Genomic DNA, 21,185 nt, shown 5'->3' with positions numbered 1-21,185 from the left:
CTGATAATCTCTAAAGGAACAAATGACTTCTTATAGGATGAGTCAAACCATTATTTTAATAGTATAGCACTCCTGAAGTCTATGAAGATTGACGCTGTTTCTACGGTAATCATCATGCAATCCTACACCTCTTGTGCAACAGTGTGGCTATTAATGCAATCTTGGGTAAAATTAGTAAATTGAAAACTCTGATCTGCCAGTGCAGTCAGGGATCAGATAACTCTTGCTCCCTCAAGAAAAAGCCTTCCTGTGACATGCAAATCTTGATCTATATTAAAATGGCTCTCCTTTTTACAATAAGAAATTGCCCAAGCATTGGAAGTTACTTATCAACAATTACAACTCAACTATATAATCTTTAACTGATAGTAAACCATTCTCCAACATTACAACATGCCCTTAATTGCCAGTCACACAAATAGACTATTTGATTTTTGAGACCCCCCCAAATCCTGATAATGTCAAAAATTCTGAAAATGTCATAAAAAGTATCTAAATTATATGTCAGATTTCTTAGGTATGAATCTATTTGCAGAACACGTCTTCCGTTTTCTGTAGCCCTGACATTCTAACATTCTAGGAGTTGGGATTAATCTAAGAATAAAAATTTAAAACTTATTTTATTCTTTAGTGTTGCCAAAGCATACACTATTTAAAAATCCTTGTAAAAGTGGATGACAGAGGAAGCTTCAGTCTGTCTTGCCCTGGAAACTGCCAAACATCAACCAAACAGCCCAAAAGAATGTCCTACTCAACAGTTCCAAGGATGTCATTAATTGCTTCCATCTGTTTCCCCTCTGTCCCCTCCCCCCAGTCAAGGCATCTATTAAAGTTATTTTCTCCTCTATTTTGCATTCTAAAGAAAAGCAAGAAAAGCATTAAGAGCCATCATGTTTTAAATTGCAGAATATTTCTATGCCCCCAGATATGTCTGACAACCACAGCCATATTGTTTTTGTGCTTAAGGCTATTTTCAGGTAACATGTCAGAGAATAGCATATTATGTACTTTTTAAACACTGCTCAGTAAAATTTTAATTTATCATAACAATATTTTTCCCTGACACCCCAAGGAAACTAGGGTTTTCTTCATGGTACAATAAAGGTTAAAACCTCAGAATGGTTTCATCCATCGATGATCCTTACCAAAATCGGTGGTTTTATTCAAAGTTACACAATGATGACTTTCTATTTCTGTCATTTATTCCACATTTAGTGGTGAGAATTACCCTCATCAACTAGGGCTATTAGGCTATAGTGAAATATAGTCTGTACAGAAAGGCAGGTTAGTTACACAAATTTTTTTCTTGTGATGAGAACTTTTAAGATCTATTCCCTTAGCAACTTTCAAATGTAGAATACAGTATTGTTAACAACAGTCACCGTGCTGAGCATTACATCCCCAGGACTTACTCATCTTATAACTGGAAGTCTGTACCTTTTAATTACCTTCACCCACTTCATCCACACACCCCCCTCCACCCCACCCCGTTTCTCTGACAACTACCAATCTGTTCTCTGTATCTATGAGTTTGGGGTTTTTTTTATTTTTAGATTCCAATATAAGTGAGATCATATGGCATTTGTCTTTCTCTTATTTCACTTAGCATAATGCTTTCAAGGTCTATCCACGTTGTTGCAAATGGTAGGATTTCTCTTATTTTTATGGCTGAATAATATTCCATTTTTTATATAACATTTTCTTTATCCGTTCATTCATTGATAGACCACTTAGGTTGTGTCCATGTCTTGGCTATTATTAAAAAAAAAGAAAAAAAAAATGAACATGGAGATGCAGATATCTTTTTGAGACAGTGATTTCATTTCTTTTGAATAAATATCCAAAAGTGGAATTGCTGGATCATATGGTAGTTCTATTTTAAATTTTTTGATGAACCTTTTAGAAAAGTAGGATAAATGTTTAATTCTTTTCTTTAAATTACCAGAATAAGGGGTTGGTGTCTTAGTTACCACCAAGGGTGATCAATGAAGTTTTGTTTTGTTTTAAAGCTACCTACTTTTTGAAAGATGTTATCACAACTAGGGCACACTTCCTAATTTTTCTAAGTCTCCTAGGAAGCCTATGAGAGCACATAGCATATTTTAAGAGTTTATCTCTGGGAATGATCAGAATAAGTTTACTGAAGAAATTCACTTACCAATCAAATGACATTCAAAGACCTTAATGTCAAAGTTAAAAGAACTTTCTGTAGGGTCATGTAGTCTAACTACCCACGTGATGTTAAAAACTCCTGTATGCTATCTCACCACCCTCTGTACATTCCAGCGGATGAGGGGCAAACAGGTACAAGTTGGAGCTGTGTTTTTCATGTAAGGTAAATGCAAGTTTAATTCAAATGTTTGCTGACACAGGATTCCTCTTAATGTTACCATGCTGATGAAATGGCATATGAACAAAATAGGCTCGTATTGGTTAGAACTGTAAGACACCCTGGAAGTCACGAAGTTCAATGAAAGCAAGTCGAAAAAGATATTCCCACAAAACAGGCTCTACAAAAAACAGATGCTTCTGGTACCTTACTTCCTAACACATGAACATTTTGCAGAACTAACAGAAACATGGTTCTATAGAAACACCCAGTCAAGTAAGTTAGAAATAAGAAGACATCAATATGGGTGAAATTTTGCATCTGTTAAATGAAAATAACAGAACATAAGGAAGATAAAAATAAAGGAACAGTTCTCGCTTTATTTAAAATTGTGATATATAACATACATACAGAAAATTGCACAAAACATATTTATAATATAAAATATAATGAATAATTATAAAACAACCACTCATGTAACTCAACACTATAAGTCAAGAAATAGAACATTATTACCAATTTAGAAGCCCCTGTGTGCTTCTTCCCCCATTTACACCCCTCTTCCTTCTTCCCAGAGGTACCACTACCTTGACTTTTATGATTTCCTTACCCATCTTTATCATTTTACCAAATAAACAGACATCCCCAACAACACAGTTCATTTCTACAATGTTCTTGAACTTTGCATAAATGGAACCTAACTACCTATCAATCATTCATTTATCATCCTCAATTTTTTTTCTAATTGAAGTGAAATTCATTTAACCATTTTAAAGTGAAAAATTCTCATTCCTTTATTACTTTATTAATATTCCAATTTATGACCACACCATGACTGTTTTTATCCATTCTACTGTAGATAGACCAGTGGGGTCAACATGAACAATGGCAATATCAATATTTTTTTATATGGATCCTCGTATACATGGACATAAGTTTCTCTACAGAACATACCTGAGAGTGAAATTGTCTTTCTATTTTATTAATGCCAAACTCCTCTCCAAAGAGGCTATACCAAGTTATATTCCCAGCAGCAGTGTATGAGAGTTCCAATTGCTCCATATGCTCACCAACAACTGATATTATCAGACTTCATAATTTAGGGGCTTATAATAGAATAATTTGCATTTTTCTGATCACCGATGATAAAGGGTACCTTTTCATAGGTTTATTGACCATTTGGATTTCTTCTCTTTTGAAGTGCTTATTAAAATCTTTTGCCTCCTTTTTGTAATTGAATACTTATCTCATTCTTACTGACCTGTAGAGGTTTTACTTTTTTTTAATTGAATTATGCATCAGACTTGACTTTTACCTAGGACTTGACTGCCATATAAAACAAAGCTATTAATCAAACACAATATAATCAAGAACCTGAGTTTTAACTAATCAAAAGTTAGTATCTCTACTTATATACAGGATAGGACAAAATGCCTGAAAATTATTTGTAGGAAAATTAGGTGATAAGTAAATTTAATTTAAATTTAAAATGCAACTGTTTTTTAAAGCTTTTATCTACTGTTATTCTTTTATCACCAAGCAAAGGTGTTTAGTATGTAATTCAGATTCATGCATGCTAAGATCAGAATATTTCGGAATTCTTTCCATTCTAGAAAACAAAACTCAGAAGTGATGATTTTATTAAAAATAATTATGTTTAAAATGCCTGACACCAGTGAATAAAATCGACAGTATAAAATCTAAATGTTGGAAGATGACATTTCAATTGTAAACACAGCCTTATATTAAAAAAAAAACAAAAAAACTGCTCTCAGAATCAGTTACGTTTCTTTCCTAAGAAGAGGATTATTCTGCTTAGCAACAGAAAAATGTTATAATTACTCACTTAATAAATGCTGGTGGCATATCTCTCTTCAAAATTTGATCCTCAGTGGTTTGAACAGTCTCTTTTCCAACCTACAGGTGAGAAAGATTCGCAATTTAAATTCCCAGACTCCTAAAACTATTACTTCGACATATTTAAAACATACATTTTATAGGAACTCTATCACTGAAGTTTATGGATTCACATAAAATTTCTGCATATTTTGAAATTACCAAGATTGTTCCCATACATGCTTCCACAATATACTTTGATAACAATATGGAGTACAAACGCAATGTATTAACCCTTCTCCAGAGTAACTAATATGAAGGCATCATTGAATACGGTGAGTAAAAAAAAAATTCATCATTGAGAATATATATGTGGGATGTATGTACGTTTAATTAACAAACTGCCACATCTCTAAAAGACTACATGAAGTACCTAAATCAAGTAGGGTAGGCTAAAATGTCTATACAGAAAAAAATTGATGTTACTGAACTGGGAAAGACATGTGAAGCAATTATGACTCTGAAACTAAAACCAAACGTGAAAATACATAACTGCACTAGTAATCAACAATTTTTCCCTAGTTGTAGAACAACTTAAAAAGAAAAAATATATAATGCTAAATGCTGCAACAAAATAGTTTTATACCCTGCTGGTGGCAATATAAACTGGTATATTCTCTTTTGAAAATCATTTGTTAGTGCATGTTGAGATATAAAAAATGGCATATCTTCCTAGATATTCCACTTATGGGAATACACACTATAAGCAATAATACCAAATGTGGTAATAATAATATTTACAAAAGTATTCACTATCATGTTAGTTATGAAAGCTCAGATTTTTTTACAATAACATATCCAACAAGGAGGAACAATTAAGTAAATTAAGATGTCTCTTTAGATTGAGTACAATGGGGCCATTAAAACAATGGTTATAAAGACTCAGCACTATGGGAAATTTTCTGACATATTTCATTTAAAAGGAAGAATAAAAATAATAAATTTAAAAATATATTTAAATATTAAAAGTTAAACCAGATTGTGTGTATGTGCACATGTATTTATGATACCACAAATGGTACACATACACCCTTTCTTCAAAATTATTCCCATGTACGGCTTGGAGGTCAATTTTTCTTTCACTATATTACATGTTATAAAGTATTCTAGAAAAAGTAAACTTTAATATAGTGAATGATGAAATTCACAATTTTATCAATATAAAGCTACCTAAGAATGTTAAATCATAAATATAAACCACATTTGATGCAGAAATCTGTGAAATTTTCTAAATCCTACTATTTAACCATTTAACTTTTGATTAAGTTTAAAGAAGAAAAAAGTAAGAAAAAGTCCCTAAATGCACAGTAAAGCAGCTAAAGAAATAACACAATAAACTATTCTCAGGGAATACAAGTCATGCATAAGTTAATGAGTACAAGTGTTTTTCTCTCAAGTTAATAGCTCAGAAAAAGAGCAACACACATATACCACTGTGTAATAGCCAGTGCTTTTGTAGACAACAGACTGTCTGTATCATAATAAAAGCCTTTTAAATCAGCAGCTGGTTCTGTAGAGTTTCTCAGATCAAAACATGACAGAATATTTCCAGATGTATTGTTCACTGTATTTTCCAACTAAAATCAACCACTCAAAAAGCTGTTGGCCATGATTTCATGAAGTAAAAAATAATGTTCAGCAACGAAGTCACTAACTCATATTAAGTATAAAGGGCCTAGAAGGATATTCACATCTAGATACACACACACACACACACACACACGAACACATATACATATTCAAGGAACCATAAAGAGGCCAGTGTGGCTGAAGCTCAGTGAGGAGGAAGGTATAGTGATGACGTTGGGTAAGAAAGCAAAGGCCAGACACAAAGAGCCTTTTAGGCCAGATTAAGGTGTTTGGAATCTTTTCTAAGTACAATAGGAAGCAGGAGATTGATATCATCTGACTTTCTTTTTAAAAGGTCATTTTGCCTGTGACAAGAAGTGATCTTAGCAGGCAAGGGAAAGCAAGGTGACCAGTTAGGAGGCTACTGCAGTCATCTAGAGGAAAGGTGACAGTGACTTAAAGTAAGACCTGAAAGTGGAAATGGAGAATTAGTTCTTTTGGAGGTAGAACAGGACTTGCTCTTGGGCTGGGTGGCATAGGGCCTGGGGAGTCAACAGGGGGTGGGAAGGAAAGAAAAATAAATAACTTGCAGGTCAATTAAATAAAATGTCTGCAAAGACAGCAATGCTAGACGGCCAACATATGGCAAAGATTTTTCATGAAAAAATAAAACAACCATGAGTACACCAGGCAAAACTGTTAAAACAATTTTGCAAATAGCAAATATTCTGACCTCAGTGGAGGTAATCACTAAAGAATGAATTTTATTTAATTATTTTGTCTCTTTTGTAAAGGTAGAGGTAGGCAGCTAAAGAGAAACAGATAATAAAACATACTCAAGGGCTACCTATTTAAAAGCTATTTTTAAATATTTAAGTGATGGGCACTAACTCTGATTTATTATTCTAAGCTGCATTCATACTTGCAGTGACAGTATCCACAAATGCTCCAATCTTCAATACACTCAGTATAGAATTAGGTCAAGTACAATGAATGGTCCCATTTTTAAAGCACAACACATAAAACATGATTACGTAGAATGAATGCCATTTTTATTTGTGGAGTTGATTTTTGGCAATGCTGTCTAATAGAACTTTGTTATGATGGAAACGTTTTATTTAAACTGTGTTACCCAATACGGTAGCCATTAGCTACATGTGGCTATTGAGCACTTTAAATGTGAGTAGTGCAACTGAGGAGCTGAACTACTTTTATTTAATTTTAATTAACTTAAAATTGTTTAATTAAAACCATTTTTTACAGTGTTTTAGGTTAACAGTAAAATTGAACAGTAAAAAGATACGCATATTTCCCAAACACTTCCTGCTCCCATACACCAAGAATCTGCCCCATTATCAACATCTCCCACCAGAGTGGTACATTTGTTACATCTGATGAACCTACCACTGACACATCATAATCACCCAAAGTTCATCATTTACATTACTATGATGGGTTCACTCTTGGTGCTGTATATTCTATGGGTTTGACAAATAATGGCGTGTACCCACCATTATGGTATCATAGAGGATTGCCCTAAAAATCTTATGCTCTGCCTATTCATCCCTCCCTGTCCCCAAACCCCTGATAACCACTGATCTTTTTATTGTCTCCATAGTTTTGCCTTGTCCAAATTGTGGTATAGTTGAAAAAATACAGTATGTAGCCTTTTCAGATTGACTTCTCTCAAATAATTTTAATTTAAATTACTACATGTGGTTAGTGGCTACCATATTGGACAGCTCAGATCTATGGGACTTGAACTGTCTCTTAAAACTGGTTTTGCTGCCTCTAGACACCTCCTTCTGCTAATTCGCTCTTTCACACAGCTGCTAGATTAATTTTCATTTTTGCCTTTGCTACATGGTTTCTTCATAAAAGAAAGGAGCTGAGCCTGGAAAGGCAGGAGTTGCCAGGTGGAAAAGAGGGATCAGACAGCCCAAGCAGAAAGAAGAGCTCAGGCAAAGGCTCAGATGTGTTTGAGCACATGATTGACTTGACAAGAAAGGAAGGCTGGTGTGGCTTCAGCAGAGGAAATGAGGCTAAAAAGGAAAGCTTGAGTAAGCCTAGGAAGGGCTATATTATGCCAAATGAAGGCAGAGAGAATTACATAACTTAAAGTGCCCATTTATTCAAAGGCTGTCACCCTCTGTTCTAGATTTTTCCAATTCAGTATTCTATCACTGAAGTATCAAGTCAAGAGCTTCCAAAGAAGCCAGTTTCTAATGACAGCAGGACGAGAAAATCTTCTCTTTTGTGAATACATGGCCAAGCATATCGAGGAGGGCCAAAGACAATCTTCATGTTTTTAAGCCATCAACCAGGAGATCACAGGAAATGTACTTTCCTCCTCCCTCCCCACACCATCAGAACACCATCTATAGCATCTACCTTTTCTAAATAAAAAGAGTAGAACAATTAAGAAAGGGATTAATTTACAAAATGCTCTTTGTTAACTAGCAACAATCTTCGTGGCTTGTAGAAAAACATTATTTCTGGAGGTCAGCCTTAGTATGGAGAAGCATATGATTCCTAAAAAATTACTACTCTGCAAACAAGCAGGATGGTAATAATCTTGACAGATGGTTCTCGAACCTGTTCCACATCAGGTCATCAAAACGCTTGGCTGCTTAAGCCAAATGTTTTTGCTACAGACATGTTAAGAGCCCACACATGGGAATTTGGTGACTTGGTTTCTAGTTCCAACCTAGCTAATAAATGGCCATGTGACCTTAAATTATTACTCAAATATTTCTTCTACACTATGTGATCTCTTTAGGTGTCTCCTCACTTGCCTACTGTGGGCTGACCAAACTCCATTTTAGCTCTCTGATAAAGGAAATTCACCTTTACCTTTTCTACCTTAAGTCCTCATTTCCTACCTCAAATTCTTTTTGGAAACAGAACACATATAAAATGATTAATAAATATAAATTTTAAACGATCTTAATTCCTGTATATTTTACATTTTATGACTGTGAGATGAAACTAGATGCCTGATGTTTTTTAACCTTAAAATAAATCTTATTCCCTCTGAAAAAAAGGCCTATGTTATACAAAAGGGTTAAAACCCACATATGCATGGCGGGGTGGGGCGGTGTGGGGGTAAGAGGGAGAAGAATGACATACAGGTCTTAGTTATAGTCTAAGCTCTGAGCAGGTTTTCCAGGTCAGCATTTAAGAACAACCCTTTCAAAGAAATCTAACTTTATAGCAGATACGTTTTATTTTTTTCCAAAGTTTATCCCATTGCTGAAACTCAGATTTGTTGGTTCTATTCACTGCTAACATTACTTCTCTTTTATTTTCTTCTTCAGAGAATTACTTCTCACTCTTGAGCCCAATTCCATTAAATTCAATAAAGAGGCAGCAAGTGCCAACTATGTGTCCACTAGGTGGTGGGAAGAGAATGAGACAAGAAATAAAGCATCCTTAGACATAAACTGAAATAATGGCTGTGAATGAGTAAGAGGCCCGGGGGCATTTCTAGGGGCTTGGCAGGAAGCCCTGTTTCTTTTGAAGAGCTCTTACTTTGTTCAGCACTTAATCTAAATAGCTTTTGTTCAATTTGTGACTTTAGTTCAAAATTCTATGCGAGAGGCCTTTTGTCTTCCACTGCTGTTATTATCACTTCTTTTATCACAATCTATTCGATTTGGTTCGGTAATATACAAAGGTTTGGTTTCTCTCCAGCAAAAAAAAAAAAGCTTGGTTGATTCAAGTCACTATCTGGACTAAAAAATATGTTAATATAGATGTCTACCTTAGCTAGACTAAGAAAACAGGAAGATGAAACACAGCAGGGAAGACTTGTGTTATCAATTTGTACAGTGTAAGTGCTAACTATAGAGCAGTATATTCAAAGGGTGGCAGGGAGATGGTAATCAACAGAGTTTTTAATGTATTTGGACAAAAAGATACAAATAATGAAAACGCAAGACTAACTTACAGTTAAAGTTACAGTGGGCCAAGCTACAGGGCAAATTGACTGTGACCAATTGATTGTGACCAGACAAGGGAATGTGCATCCATCTGCCTGTACTTAGTCTGGCTCAAATCAATGTTTCTTATGGCATAAGTATGAGCCTGATCAATCCATTATACTGAACAGCCATTCTGATATGTACTGTGTCCATACAAGGGTAATAACGTATGTGACCTATCATCAGCAACACCTTTGTTTTCCTGCAGTGGTCATGGACTTCTAATCTATCCACCCCCCTCACTGGTACCTTTCGTATCATTCACAGATGATATGCCAGAGTGTTTAAAAGGCCGCATAACAGAAAAACAAGGATTCTTAACCTCTCTGGTTTCCAACTCACTTGTTCACTTAATCAAGCACTTACTGAGTACTTTTTATGTGGTAGGAAATGTGTACAACACTGTGTATGATGAGGATACAAAAACAAGACTCAGTCCTTGCCCTTCACAGACAAGAAAATACTGAAATTATTGTTACTCAGTATAGCGTGCTATAGAGTTACATGCAAGTTTCAGCTCTGTGTCAGTGAGATAGGAAGGTTTCACAGAAGAAAAGATACTCTAGGAAGGCCGATAAAAGTTCTCCAGAAGGAATAGGATTTGGGGAAGAAAGGAGTAGTGGGGCAACATTGGTGAGAACAGCCAGTTAAGGGAATACAGATGCACACGGCTGGAACACAGGGTATTGGGTAGAGAGGAGATGAGGAGAAGATAGAAAGTTGGAGAAGCAGAAGGAGGACACAGAAAGACTTTATTGCGCTTAGATTTTATTCTCTAAGCAATAGGAAATTATTTAATGGTTCTAAGCAAAAGACATTATTTCTAGCATTTCAACAAGAAAAATCAGCAGCAAGAATGAACCAGAGGGAAGAAAACTAGAAAGAAAAAGTTTACTTCTTAGTTCATTTAGTCAATCAACAGGAGGAACACCAAATCTGAGAAGAAAACTAGTTAGTACTCATAGAATATTTAGATGTAGATAAGTAAATGTTCAATAAGCAACTGAATAGATGGTTCCTCAGTTTACTTGCCTGGGCTGAACAAATAGATTACATAGTAACAAGCAATCAGGTGATTCCAAAAACCTTGGACAATAAATGAAATCAAGACCCACCATCACCAATGGATAACCAGCTGGTGGGAGAGCAAGTTGGTAGAAGAATAAGCTGGTGAAAAGAGCTGAGAAAGAAATATCTGAGAGAAGCAGAGGGAATGGTAGAATTGTGTCACGAAAGCCAAAGAAACAGTTTCAAGAAAGTGAAAGAACAGTCAATAATGACAACTGCCAGAGAGGTTAATGGTTTCTAACACATTCACAGAGTTGTGCAATTATCACTGTGAACTTCTTTATTACCCCCAAAAGAAACCCATTAGCAGTCTCTCCTCTCATTTATTCCCAACCCTTCCCCACCAATATCCAGCCTCAGGCAACCACTAACCTACTTTGTCTCTATAGATTTGCCTATTCTGGATATTGTATATAAATGAAATCATATAATAAGCAATCTTTAGTGACTGGCTTATATCATGTTGTAGCATGTATTAGTATTTCATTGCTTTTTATTGCCAAATAATATTCCACTGTATGGTTATATCACATTTTATCATTCATCAGTTGATGGCATTTGGATCATTTCTACTTTTTGGCTGTTATGAATAATGTTCATACATTAGTATATATATTTTTGTGTAGATGTATGTTTTCATTTCTATTGGGGCAGAATTACTGAACCATATGGTAAATAAATCTGTTTAATGGCTTGAGGAACTGCCAGACTATTTTCCAAAGAGGCTGGACCATTTAACATTCCCACCAGCAATATATGAAGTCTCCAATTTCTCCACATCCTCAACAACACTTGTTCTTATCTGTTTTGTTTCTTTTTAAATTATAGCCATCCTAGGTACATTGGTGTCTCACTCTGATTTTGATTGGTATATCTCTGATGGCTAATGATATTGAGCATCTCACGTGCTCATTGATCATTTGTATATCTCCTTTGAAATTCAGATAATTTACTCATATTTTAATTAGGTTACGTGTGTTTTGCAAATACTTTCTCCTAGTCTATGAATTCTCTTTTCACTTTCTTGAAGTATTTTTTCACAGCACAAAAGTTTTTAATTGAATGAAATCCAATTTATCTATTTTTTTAATTTTTTTTTGCTTGTGCTTTTGTTATATAGTCATGCATCACTTAATGATGGGGATACATCTTGAGAAATGTATCATTAAGTGATTTCATTGTTGTGCAAACATCATAGAGTGTACTTACATAAACCTAAATGGAATAGCCTACTACCCACCTAGGCTATATGGTATAGCCTATTGCTCCCAGGCTATAAACCTGTACAGAATGTTACTGTACTGAATACTATAGGCAACTGTAACATGATGGTATCTTTATATCTGAACATCTAAACACAGAAAACATACGGTAAAAACACAGTATAAAAGACAAAAAATGGCACACCTATATAGGGCACTTACCACGAATGGAGCTTGAGGGACTGGAAGATGCTCTGCATGAGTCAGAGTTCTGAGTGAATGAGAAGGCCTAGGGCATTACTGTGCACTACTGTGGCCTTTATAAATACTGCCCCACAGCCCGCCCCTACTTCCTTCCTACAGGGTCAGAAGTAGAACATTGAAGCTGTCAGTGCTGCTCTATGAACAGGGATATGAGCACAAATGATTGGAAATATCAAAGAGAAACTGACTGGGTAAGGCATAGATCCTCTTAATAGTGACTGTCAGGAGGGAGTGAGAGATGGCCTGAGGATCAGCAGAAATAAGAAATCAAGATGAGATAAAGAACATAGGGGATTGTCGTGGCAATGTAGTTTTTGGCTCTTGCATGTTAGAGCAGTGGTTAATTTATGGAACTTCGTGGTATTTATTTTTAAAAAGCAGTGTTTAACATAGAGAGGGTGTAAAACAGAGAACTCAATATTTTGACTTTGCAAATGTGGTTTGGGTTCTATTGACTCTATCTGGCACAGAAGGCTCTCTCTGGCACTGAACTGATGGAAGAAATAAAACTTATCTATGCTTTATGTCATTACGACCTGAAAATATTTTAAAAGTACAGGGACAGGGTAAATCCACGGCACCACAGAAAGCTTTTATTAAAGTGGTAGTGGCACTAAATACTTGTTAAGATAGCTCCTGTGGACCTTGGTCCTTGTACAGGATTTGAGGTCCTCAACAAAGTATTTATAGCAATATACTCTGAAGACTATCAAACTAGATCTGGGAGGGCTATAGCACCCTCTGAAAATGTACTAATGGGGGACCAGCTCCTCTGTGCTGAAACAGGTCAGTGGCTGACTGATTGGGATGTAATCTGTGCACTCAAAACTAAGATGCTGAGTGAAACGGAAGCTACTGGCAAGCTCCACAGATGTTGTTCCTGTCAAAGAAAAAAATTTCTACTAAACCACACATCTTTCCATTTCTTATAGGAAATTCAGCTCCATTATAACCTCATGGGACCACCATCATTAGTTCATCATTGTCCAAAATGTCATTACAGGTCACATGGCTGAGGTATTTGAGAAAGTTTTGCCTAACCAACGTCATGAATATTTACTTCTATGTGTTATTCTAAGAATTTAAACTACTCTTACATTTAGGTCCACGATATATTTGGAGTTCATTTTTGCATAAGGTATAAGGATTATTATTTTGTTTAAATAGGAGAAAACTGAGCATGATAGGCTGAAAGAAAGGAGGCAAGAAATAAGATACTGATTATGAAGCAAGGTCCTTGAAGAGACAGAGATAGAGACTGGAGAGCAGGTAGAAAGACTAACCTTTACCAGGAAGAAGGCCACCCCTTCTGAGAGACAAGGATGGTAAGGAAAATGAGTAGAGATAGAGCAATACCTGTAACTGTGGGGGTCTATGGGCTCTATCGTCTTCCTAGGAATTTACAGGGTATTATTTAAGAATCTAAGATAACCTACAATCAGGAAACCTGTTTAATATTGTTTAATCTACCATTTTATAAATATACTTGACCAAGAATTTTTAATTTCTTTTTTTAATTTTCTTTTTATTAAGTTTATTGGGGTAACATTGATTAATACAATTATAAAATTTTCAGGTGTACATTATCATTTGACATCTGTATATTCTATTGTGTGTATACAACTCAAAGTCCAGTTTCCTTCAGCTACCATACATTTGATCCCCTTTACCCACTTCACCCTCCTCCTCCCCGCTTTATTTGACCCCCTTTATCCCATCTACTTTCCCCCTCCTCCTCCACCTTCTACCCTCTGGTAACCACTAGTCCATTGTCCATGTCCATGAGTCTCTGTTTGTCCTGCTCATTTATTGCTTTTAGGTTTATATCCCACATATAAGTGATATCATGTGGTTTTCAACTTTTTCTTTTGGGCTTATTTTGCTTAGCATGATTATCTTGAAATCCATCCATGTTGTCGCAAATGGTAGTATTTCATCTCTTCTTATGGCTGAGTAATATTCCATTGTATATATGTACCACAGCTTCTTTAGCCAGTCATCTATCACAAGACACTTCGGTTGCTTCCATGTCCTTCCTGGCCACTGTGAATAATGCTGCTGTGAACATTAGTGTGTAAATATCTTTTCAGATATGAGTTTTCAAGTCTTTGGGGTAAATACATAATAGAGGCATTGCTGGATCACATGGTAGATCAATTCTTAGTTTTTTGAGGAAGCTCCATACTGTATTCCATACTGGCTGTACCAATTTGCAGTCCCATCAGCAGTGGACGAGGGTTCTTTTCTCTGCATCCTCTCCAACATTTGTTATTACTTGTCCTGCTGATTATAGCCATTATACCAGGTGTGACATGGTATCTCATTGTAGTTTTGATTTGCATTTCCCTAATAGCTAGAGATGTTGAGCATCTTTTCATATATTTGTTGGCCATTTGTATGTCCTCTACGGAAAAGTGTCTGTTCAGGTCCTCTGCCTATTTTATGAGTGGATCATTTGTTTTATTGTTGTTATTGAGTCATATAAGTTCTTTGTATATTTTGGATATTAGGCCCTTATCGGAGGCGTTGCTTGCAAATATATTTTCTCATTCAATGGTTGTCTCTTTACTTTGTTGACAGTTTCTTTTGCTGAGCAGAAGCTTTTTAATTTGCTGTAGTTCCACTCATTTATTTTTGCTTTTACTTCCCTTGCTTTTGAGGTCAAATTCATAAAATCCTCTTTAAGTCCAAGGTCCTTGAGTTTAGTTCCTATGTTTCCTTCTTTGCATTTTATTGTTTCAGGTCTTATATTTAGGTCCTTAATCGATTTTGAGTTAATTTTGGTGTGTAGTGATAGACAACAGTCTAGTTTCATTCTGTTGCAGGTAGCTTTCCAGTGTCCCCAGCACTATTTATTGAAGAGGCTGTCCTTGTATGTTTTTGGCTTCTTTATCTAAAATTATTTGCCCATATAAATATGGTTTACTTTTGGACTCTTGATTCTGTTCCACTGGTCCGTGTGTCTATTTTACTGCCAATACCGTTTTGATTACTGTCACTTTGTAGTATAATTTGAAGTCAGGCAGAGTGATGCCTCCAGCCTCGTTCTTTATTCTCAGAATGGCTTTGGCAATTTAGGGTCTTTCGTATTTCCATACAAATCTGATGATTTTTTGTTCTACTTCTTTAAAAAAAGGCCAATGGATTTTGATGAAGATTGCATTAAATCTGCATACTGTTTTAGGTAATATGGTCATTTTAACTATGTTGATTCTTCCAATCCAAGAACACAGAATATCTTTACATTTCTTTGTATCTTCTCTGATTTCTTTTAATAGAGTCTTGTAGTTTTCATTATACAGGTCCTTCACATGTTGCATTAAATGTATTCCTAGCTATTTTATTCTCTTTGGTGCAATTGTAAAAGGAATTATTTTTTCTATTTTTTTTTCTGACACTTCGTTTTTAGGTATAGGAACGCTATGGATTTTTGAACACTGATTTTGTATCCAGAAACTTTACTGTATTTGCTTATTGTTTCTAGTAGTGTTCTTGTGGAGACTTTAGGGTTTTCTATATAGAGAATCATGTCATCTGCCAATAATGACAGTTTGACTTCTTCGTTTCCTATTTGGATGCCTTTTATATCTTTGTCTTGCCTGAATGCACTCGCCAGGACCTCCAGTGTTATATCGGATAACAGTGACAACAGTGGACAGCCTTGCCTTGTTCCTGATCTTAAAGGGAAGGTTTTTAGTTTTTCACCATTAAGTACAATGTTGGCTGAGGGCTTGTCATATATGGCCTTTATTATATTAAGGTATTTTCCTTCTATATCGATTTTGTGAAGTGTTTTGATCATAAATGGATGCTGTATCTTGTCGAAGGCTTTTTCTGCATCTATTGATATGATCATATGATTCTTACTTTTTAATTTGTTTATGTGGTGTATCACATTAATCGATTTGCATATGTTGAACCACGCTGTGCCCCTGGGATGAAACCCACTTGATCATGGTGTATAATCTTTTTAATATGTTGTTGCATTTGGTTAGCTAGTATCTTTAGAATTTTTGCATGTGTTCATGAGAGATATTGGTCTGTAGTTTTCTTTGTGTTATCCTTACCAGGTTTTGGTATCAGAGTAATATTGGCCTCATAAAATGAGCTGGGAAGTGTTGCCTCCTCTTTGATTTTTTGGAAGAGTTTGAGGAGAATAGGTATTAAATCTTCTTTGAATGTTTGGTAGAATTCACTGGTGAAGCCATCTGGTCCTGGACTTTTACCTTTTGGTAGGTTTTTGATGATTGTTTCAATTTCTCTACTGCTGATGAGTCTATTTAGATTTTTCCAGTTCTTCTTGATTCAGTCTAGGAAGATGGTATTTTTCTAAGTACTGGTCCGTTTCTTCGAGGTTATTAAATTCGGTGTTACATACTTCTTCATTGTATTCTTGCATGATCCTTTGTGTTTCTGCAATGTCAGCCATAACTTCCCCTCTTTCATCCCTGATTTGTGTCCTTTCCCTTTTTTCTTTAGTGAGCCTAGTCAGGGGTTTATCAATTTTATTAACTTTCTCAAAGAACCAACTCTTTGTTGCATTTATTTTTTTCTACTGTTTTTTTTTGTTTTCAATTTCATTTATTTCTGCTATAATTTTGATTATTTCTTTCCTTCGGCTGACTTTAGGCTTCATTTGTTCTTCCTTTTCTAGTTTTTTAAGAGGAAGCGTTAGGTTGTTTATTTGGGCTCATTCTTGTTTTTGGAGATAGGCTTGAAATGATATGAACTTTTCTCTTAGATCACTTTTGCTGTGTCCCTAAAGTTTTGATATGTTGTACTATCATTATCATTCGTTTCTATGTATCTCTTGATCTCTCTTTTTATTTCTTCTCTGACCCAATTATTCTTCAGTAGCGTGTTGTTTAATCTCCATGTATTTGTGGTTCTGCCTACTTTCTTTTTACAGTTGATCTCTAGTTTCAAAGCATTATGATCAGAGAATATGGTTAGTATGATTTCAACCTTCTTATATTTGTTGAGACTATCTCTGTGTCTCAGTATATGGTCAATCCTTGAGAATGTTCCATGTGCACTAGAGAAGAATGTATAAGCAGCTGTTTTGGGATGAAAGGCTCTATAAATGGCAATTATGTCCAGTTGACCTAAATGTCATTTAAGGATGTTATTTCCTTATTGATTTTCTGTTTGGATGATCTGTCCATATCCGACAGTGGGGTACTTAGGTCCCCTACATGATAGTGCTTTGGTCTGTTTCTCCCTTTAGTTCCGTTAGTAATTGCTTTACATATTCCGGAGCTCCCTAATAGGGAGCATAGATATTAATCAGTGTTATGTCTTCTTGGTGCATGATTCCCTTTATCATTATCAAATGTCCCTCAGTATCTTTCTTTACCTTTTTATTTCGAAGTCTATTTAGTCTGATATTAGTATCGCTACTCTCACTTTTTTCTGAATGCCATTTGAATATCATTTTCCACCCTTTCACTTTGAGTCTATATTTGTCTTTGGAACTGAGATGTGTCTCCTGGAGGCAGCATATAGTTGGGTTTTGTTTTTTAATCCATTCTACAACTCTGTGCCATTTTATTGGTGAGTTCAGTCCATTCACATTTAGGGTGAATATTGAAATATGAGGTCTTCTTATAGCCATTTTATCTTTTGCTTTCTGGTAGCTCGGTGTTTCCATTGCTTCCTTGTCCTTGTGTTTCTGTTTTCTTTATTTTGGTTGGCTTTTGTGGGATTTCCCTCTGGTTTTTCTTGTTTTATGTTACATAATTCAGTTCTGAATCTTTGGTGCGTGGTTACCATTACGAATGTGAAAAGGTTATACACACACACACACATACACATATATGCATATATAGTCATCTTTTTTCTTCTGTGCGTGCCTTATCTTCATCCCTGTTGTGAATCTGGATCTTTGAATCCTATTTTCAGTCATTGTTATCTCAATTTGTCCCTATGTATCCTGAACGTTCATTACTATCTTGCTATAGCAATTCTCTTCTTACTATTTTAGCTTATAATGCCCTGTTCTTAGTAAGGACTGCACTCCTCTGCTTCTATTTGCCTGATAGTCACTTTACTCCTAATTATTTTTTTATTTTTTATTTTTTTGGTCATTTTGTTTTAGGTGAGCTGATCTCTTTCAGTATGTCCTATACTGCAGGCCTTGTAGTGGAGAATTCCCTCAATTTTTGTTTGTCTGGAAAGGTCCTAATTTCTCCTTCATATCTAAAGGAGAGTTTTGCTGGATGCATTATTCTAGGCTGGTAGTTCTTTCATTTAATAGTTTAAAATTTGATTCCATTCCTTTCTGGCTTATAAGGTTTGCACTGAGAACTCTGAGGATAATCTATGGGTTTTCCTTTAAAAGTTACCATTTTCTTTTCCCTGGCTGCCCTGAGAATTCTATCTTCGTCACTGATTTTTGATAACTTTAATACAATGTGTCTTGGTCAAGGCCTTTTTGGGTTGAAATAATTGGATATTCCGTTTTCTTGAATTCCAAGCTCCAGTTCATTCCTTAGATTTGGGAAATTCTCATACACTATTTGTCTGAAAATGCTTTCTATTCCCTGCCTTTTCCTCGCCTTTGATAATGCCCATTATTCTTATGTTTCTTCTCCTGATGGTATCAGGTAGTTCTTGTATTTCTCTTTCTTTATTTTTCATTCTTCGGTTTTTCTCTTCTTCCTTCTGATTTATTTTTTGATTTCTGTCTTCGATATCACTGAACCTTTCCTCCATTTGGTCGACTCTATTTTCCAAGCTTGCTATTTCATTTTTCAACTCTTCAATGTGATTTTTATCTCCAGAAGATCTATTCTGTTCTTTTTGAGGGTTTCAATCTCCTTGCTCTGCTCATCTAATTGTTTTTTCAATTCCTGAAATTGTTGATATGACTTGTTTCTGAACTCAGAGTTTTTTCAGAAATACCATACTGAATTCTCTATCATTTAAGTCGCATGTTTCTCTGTCTGTAATCTTATTTTCTGGAGATTTTTCTCTTTCTTTCTGAGATACCTTGTCACTTTGGTTGTTCATAAACTATTTCTCCACCTGGGCTTTAATGGAAATGTATTCTGCTGTTTTTCCAGAAAGATTTATTATATAATGGTCTCTCTTTAGCCTGCTGCCAAGAAGGCGCTTTTCTTTTGGTTTCCAGTAAGTAGCGTCTAAGTCTCTTGGGTCCCTGCTTTATATAAAACCTAAATAATGCCTTTTTCATTTTCTTGTAGATATTTAATCACGCTCACTACCCTCAGTCCCTGTCAGCGTCGGCTACAGTCTCAGTAGCGTTTGCTCTGATTCCCCTGGGACTCCGCGGTGATCGTATGAGGAGAGGAGCCCTCTGAGTTGGGAGTTGGGTCCTGTGGCTCAGCCTCAGTTTTGCAACCACAGACAGTAAAAATCAACTGTTATTTCTCTGCGGTCCCATCCTGCTTCTCTGCCTTCTGCCCTAATGACTGGGCCCTGCTGCCTGCTGCGTGGAACTCACAGCACTTCCAGGCAGGGCTGTTCAGGGAAGTCGCCACACCTCCCCTTCCCCCTCTTCCTGCAGGGAGCTCTGGCGGGCTGCGAGAGGCAGCTTCTTTATTTATCCCAGTCCACCGCCCGATACCTGAGGCTCTGACCTATGGTAGCTCTTATGCACAGATCCCACACTCAGGCATGCTGGTGTTCAGTTTGGGTGTTTTTTGTTGTGTTTTAGATGTTTGGCTTACTGCTGTTTCAAGGAAAGAGATCTGAGGACATCTCTCATCCTCCATGTTTCCTAGAATCCCCAAATTTTTAATTTCTTAACAACATCTATTAACCTATGATGTAATTAGGATTTGTAGAATATACTTAGAGAAAAAGTGATCTAGGTCAAGAGTTGAAAACTTGGTCTTTGTGCAGCATTTGGGCCAAGGGTGGTTTTTCTAGCCACGTCCCCCGCCTCCCGCCATTGTTGTTAAATTCAAGAAATTTCACAAAGATACAAATTTCTGACATCTCTTGAAATATCAAAAGATTTTGTCATGTCAGATCATCTGTATTCCCAAGGAAACCATTTGCTAGAACCCAAATGTCCCACATGGGGAATATACTCTCTGCATCACTTGCTATAATCTTAACATCCAGACCCTTTCACTCATTTTTGTCACTGCCCAGTCCCTGTGGGAATGTGAGCACCATCCCTATACTAGGCGACCCTCTCAGCGTTTATACAGAGTGAAAAGTTCCTGAAGTGTCTCCTGGAAATTTCTTATGAAACTCCTCTCTAAATGTTTTCTTTTATAAATATACTTTTCTTGTGAGAACTGTGAGAAAGATTTAGAAGTACTTATGCCAGGAGTGACCAAATGGCAGTGTGTGGACCAAATGGCCACAGATCTATTTTGTTTGACCTGCATAGTATTTTTTAAAATGGGAAATTTCACATTAAAAAGAAATAAAGATTTCTAGATTTTGCTGAATATCGAGAAGATCTGGTAACATGAAGCCCTGTTTCCATATGGCAACAGTAAGTTGGAGGTAGCAGTAGTTTTCTTCAATCACGGCCTGTATTTTTTCATTTACCATACAGTCCCTACTACTCCCCAGTATCCTATAACTGGCCTGATTCACTTATTAACTATTTGGCCCTACAGGCATCTGAGTTTGTGACACCCGATTTAACGAAAAGATTCAATCTTAATTAGACATTAACAGTGCATTAGACAAGTTCCCCAATATCATGAGTGTCATGTGAAATTTTACATATGCCTCAGCTATTTCACTAAAAGCTAATAATTTCACATCCCACTCTCCTCTAACCATATTGAAAAAAAAATAACTGGAAGAAAATACAACACAGAAAGTCAAATTTCAGACGATTTTTATTTTCTTCTGAATCTTTTTCTGTGCTTCCTATTTTTAAAAAAA

General features: G+C 35.8%; 1 protein-coding gene across 3 annotated transcripts in view; it reads right to left on the bottom strand.

The window, feature by feature from the left end:
- Window positions 1-21,185, bottom strand: part of VCL (vinculin) — a 94,374-nt gene that overhangs the window by 53,638 nt on the left and 19,551 nt on the right. For all 3 annotated transcript variants that reach the window (XM_039872153.1, XM_039872152.1, XM_039872151.1), the window contains exon 2: window positions 4,176-4,246. In XM_039872153.1, the coding sequence (XP_039728087.1) occupies window positions 4,176-4,246 (71 nt within the window). The remainder of the gene's footprint in view (window positions 1-4,175; window positions 4,247-21,185) is intronic.

Source organism: Pteropus medius, unplaced genomic scaffold, assembly GCF_902729225.1.
Source record: "Pteropus medius unplaced genomic scaffold, Ma_sr-lr_union100, whole genome shotgun sequence".
NCBI lineage: Eukaryota > Metazoa > Chordata > Mammalia > Chiroptera > Pteropodidae > Pteropus > Pteropus medius.
This window is presented reverse-complemented; position numbering and strand designations above follow the sequence as displayed.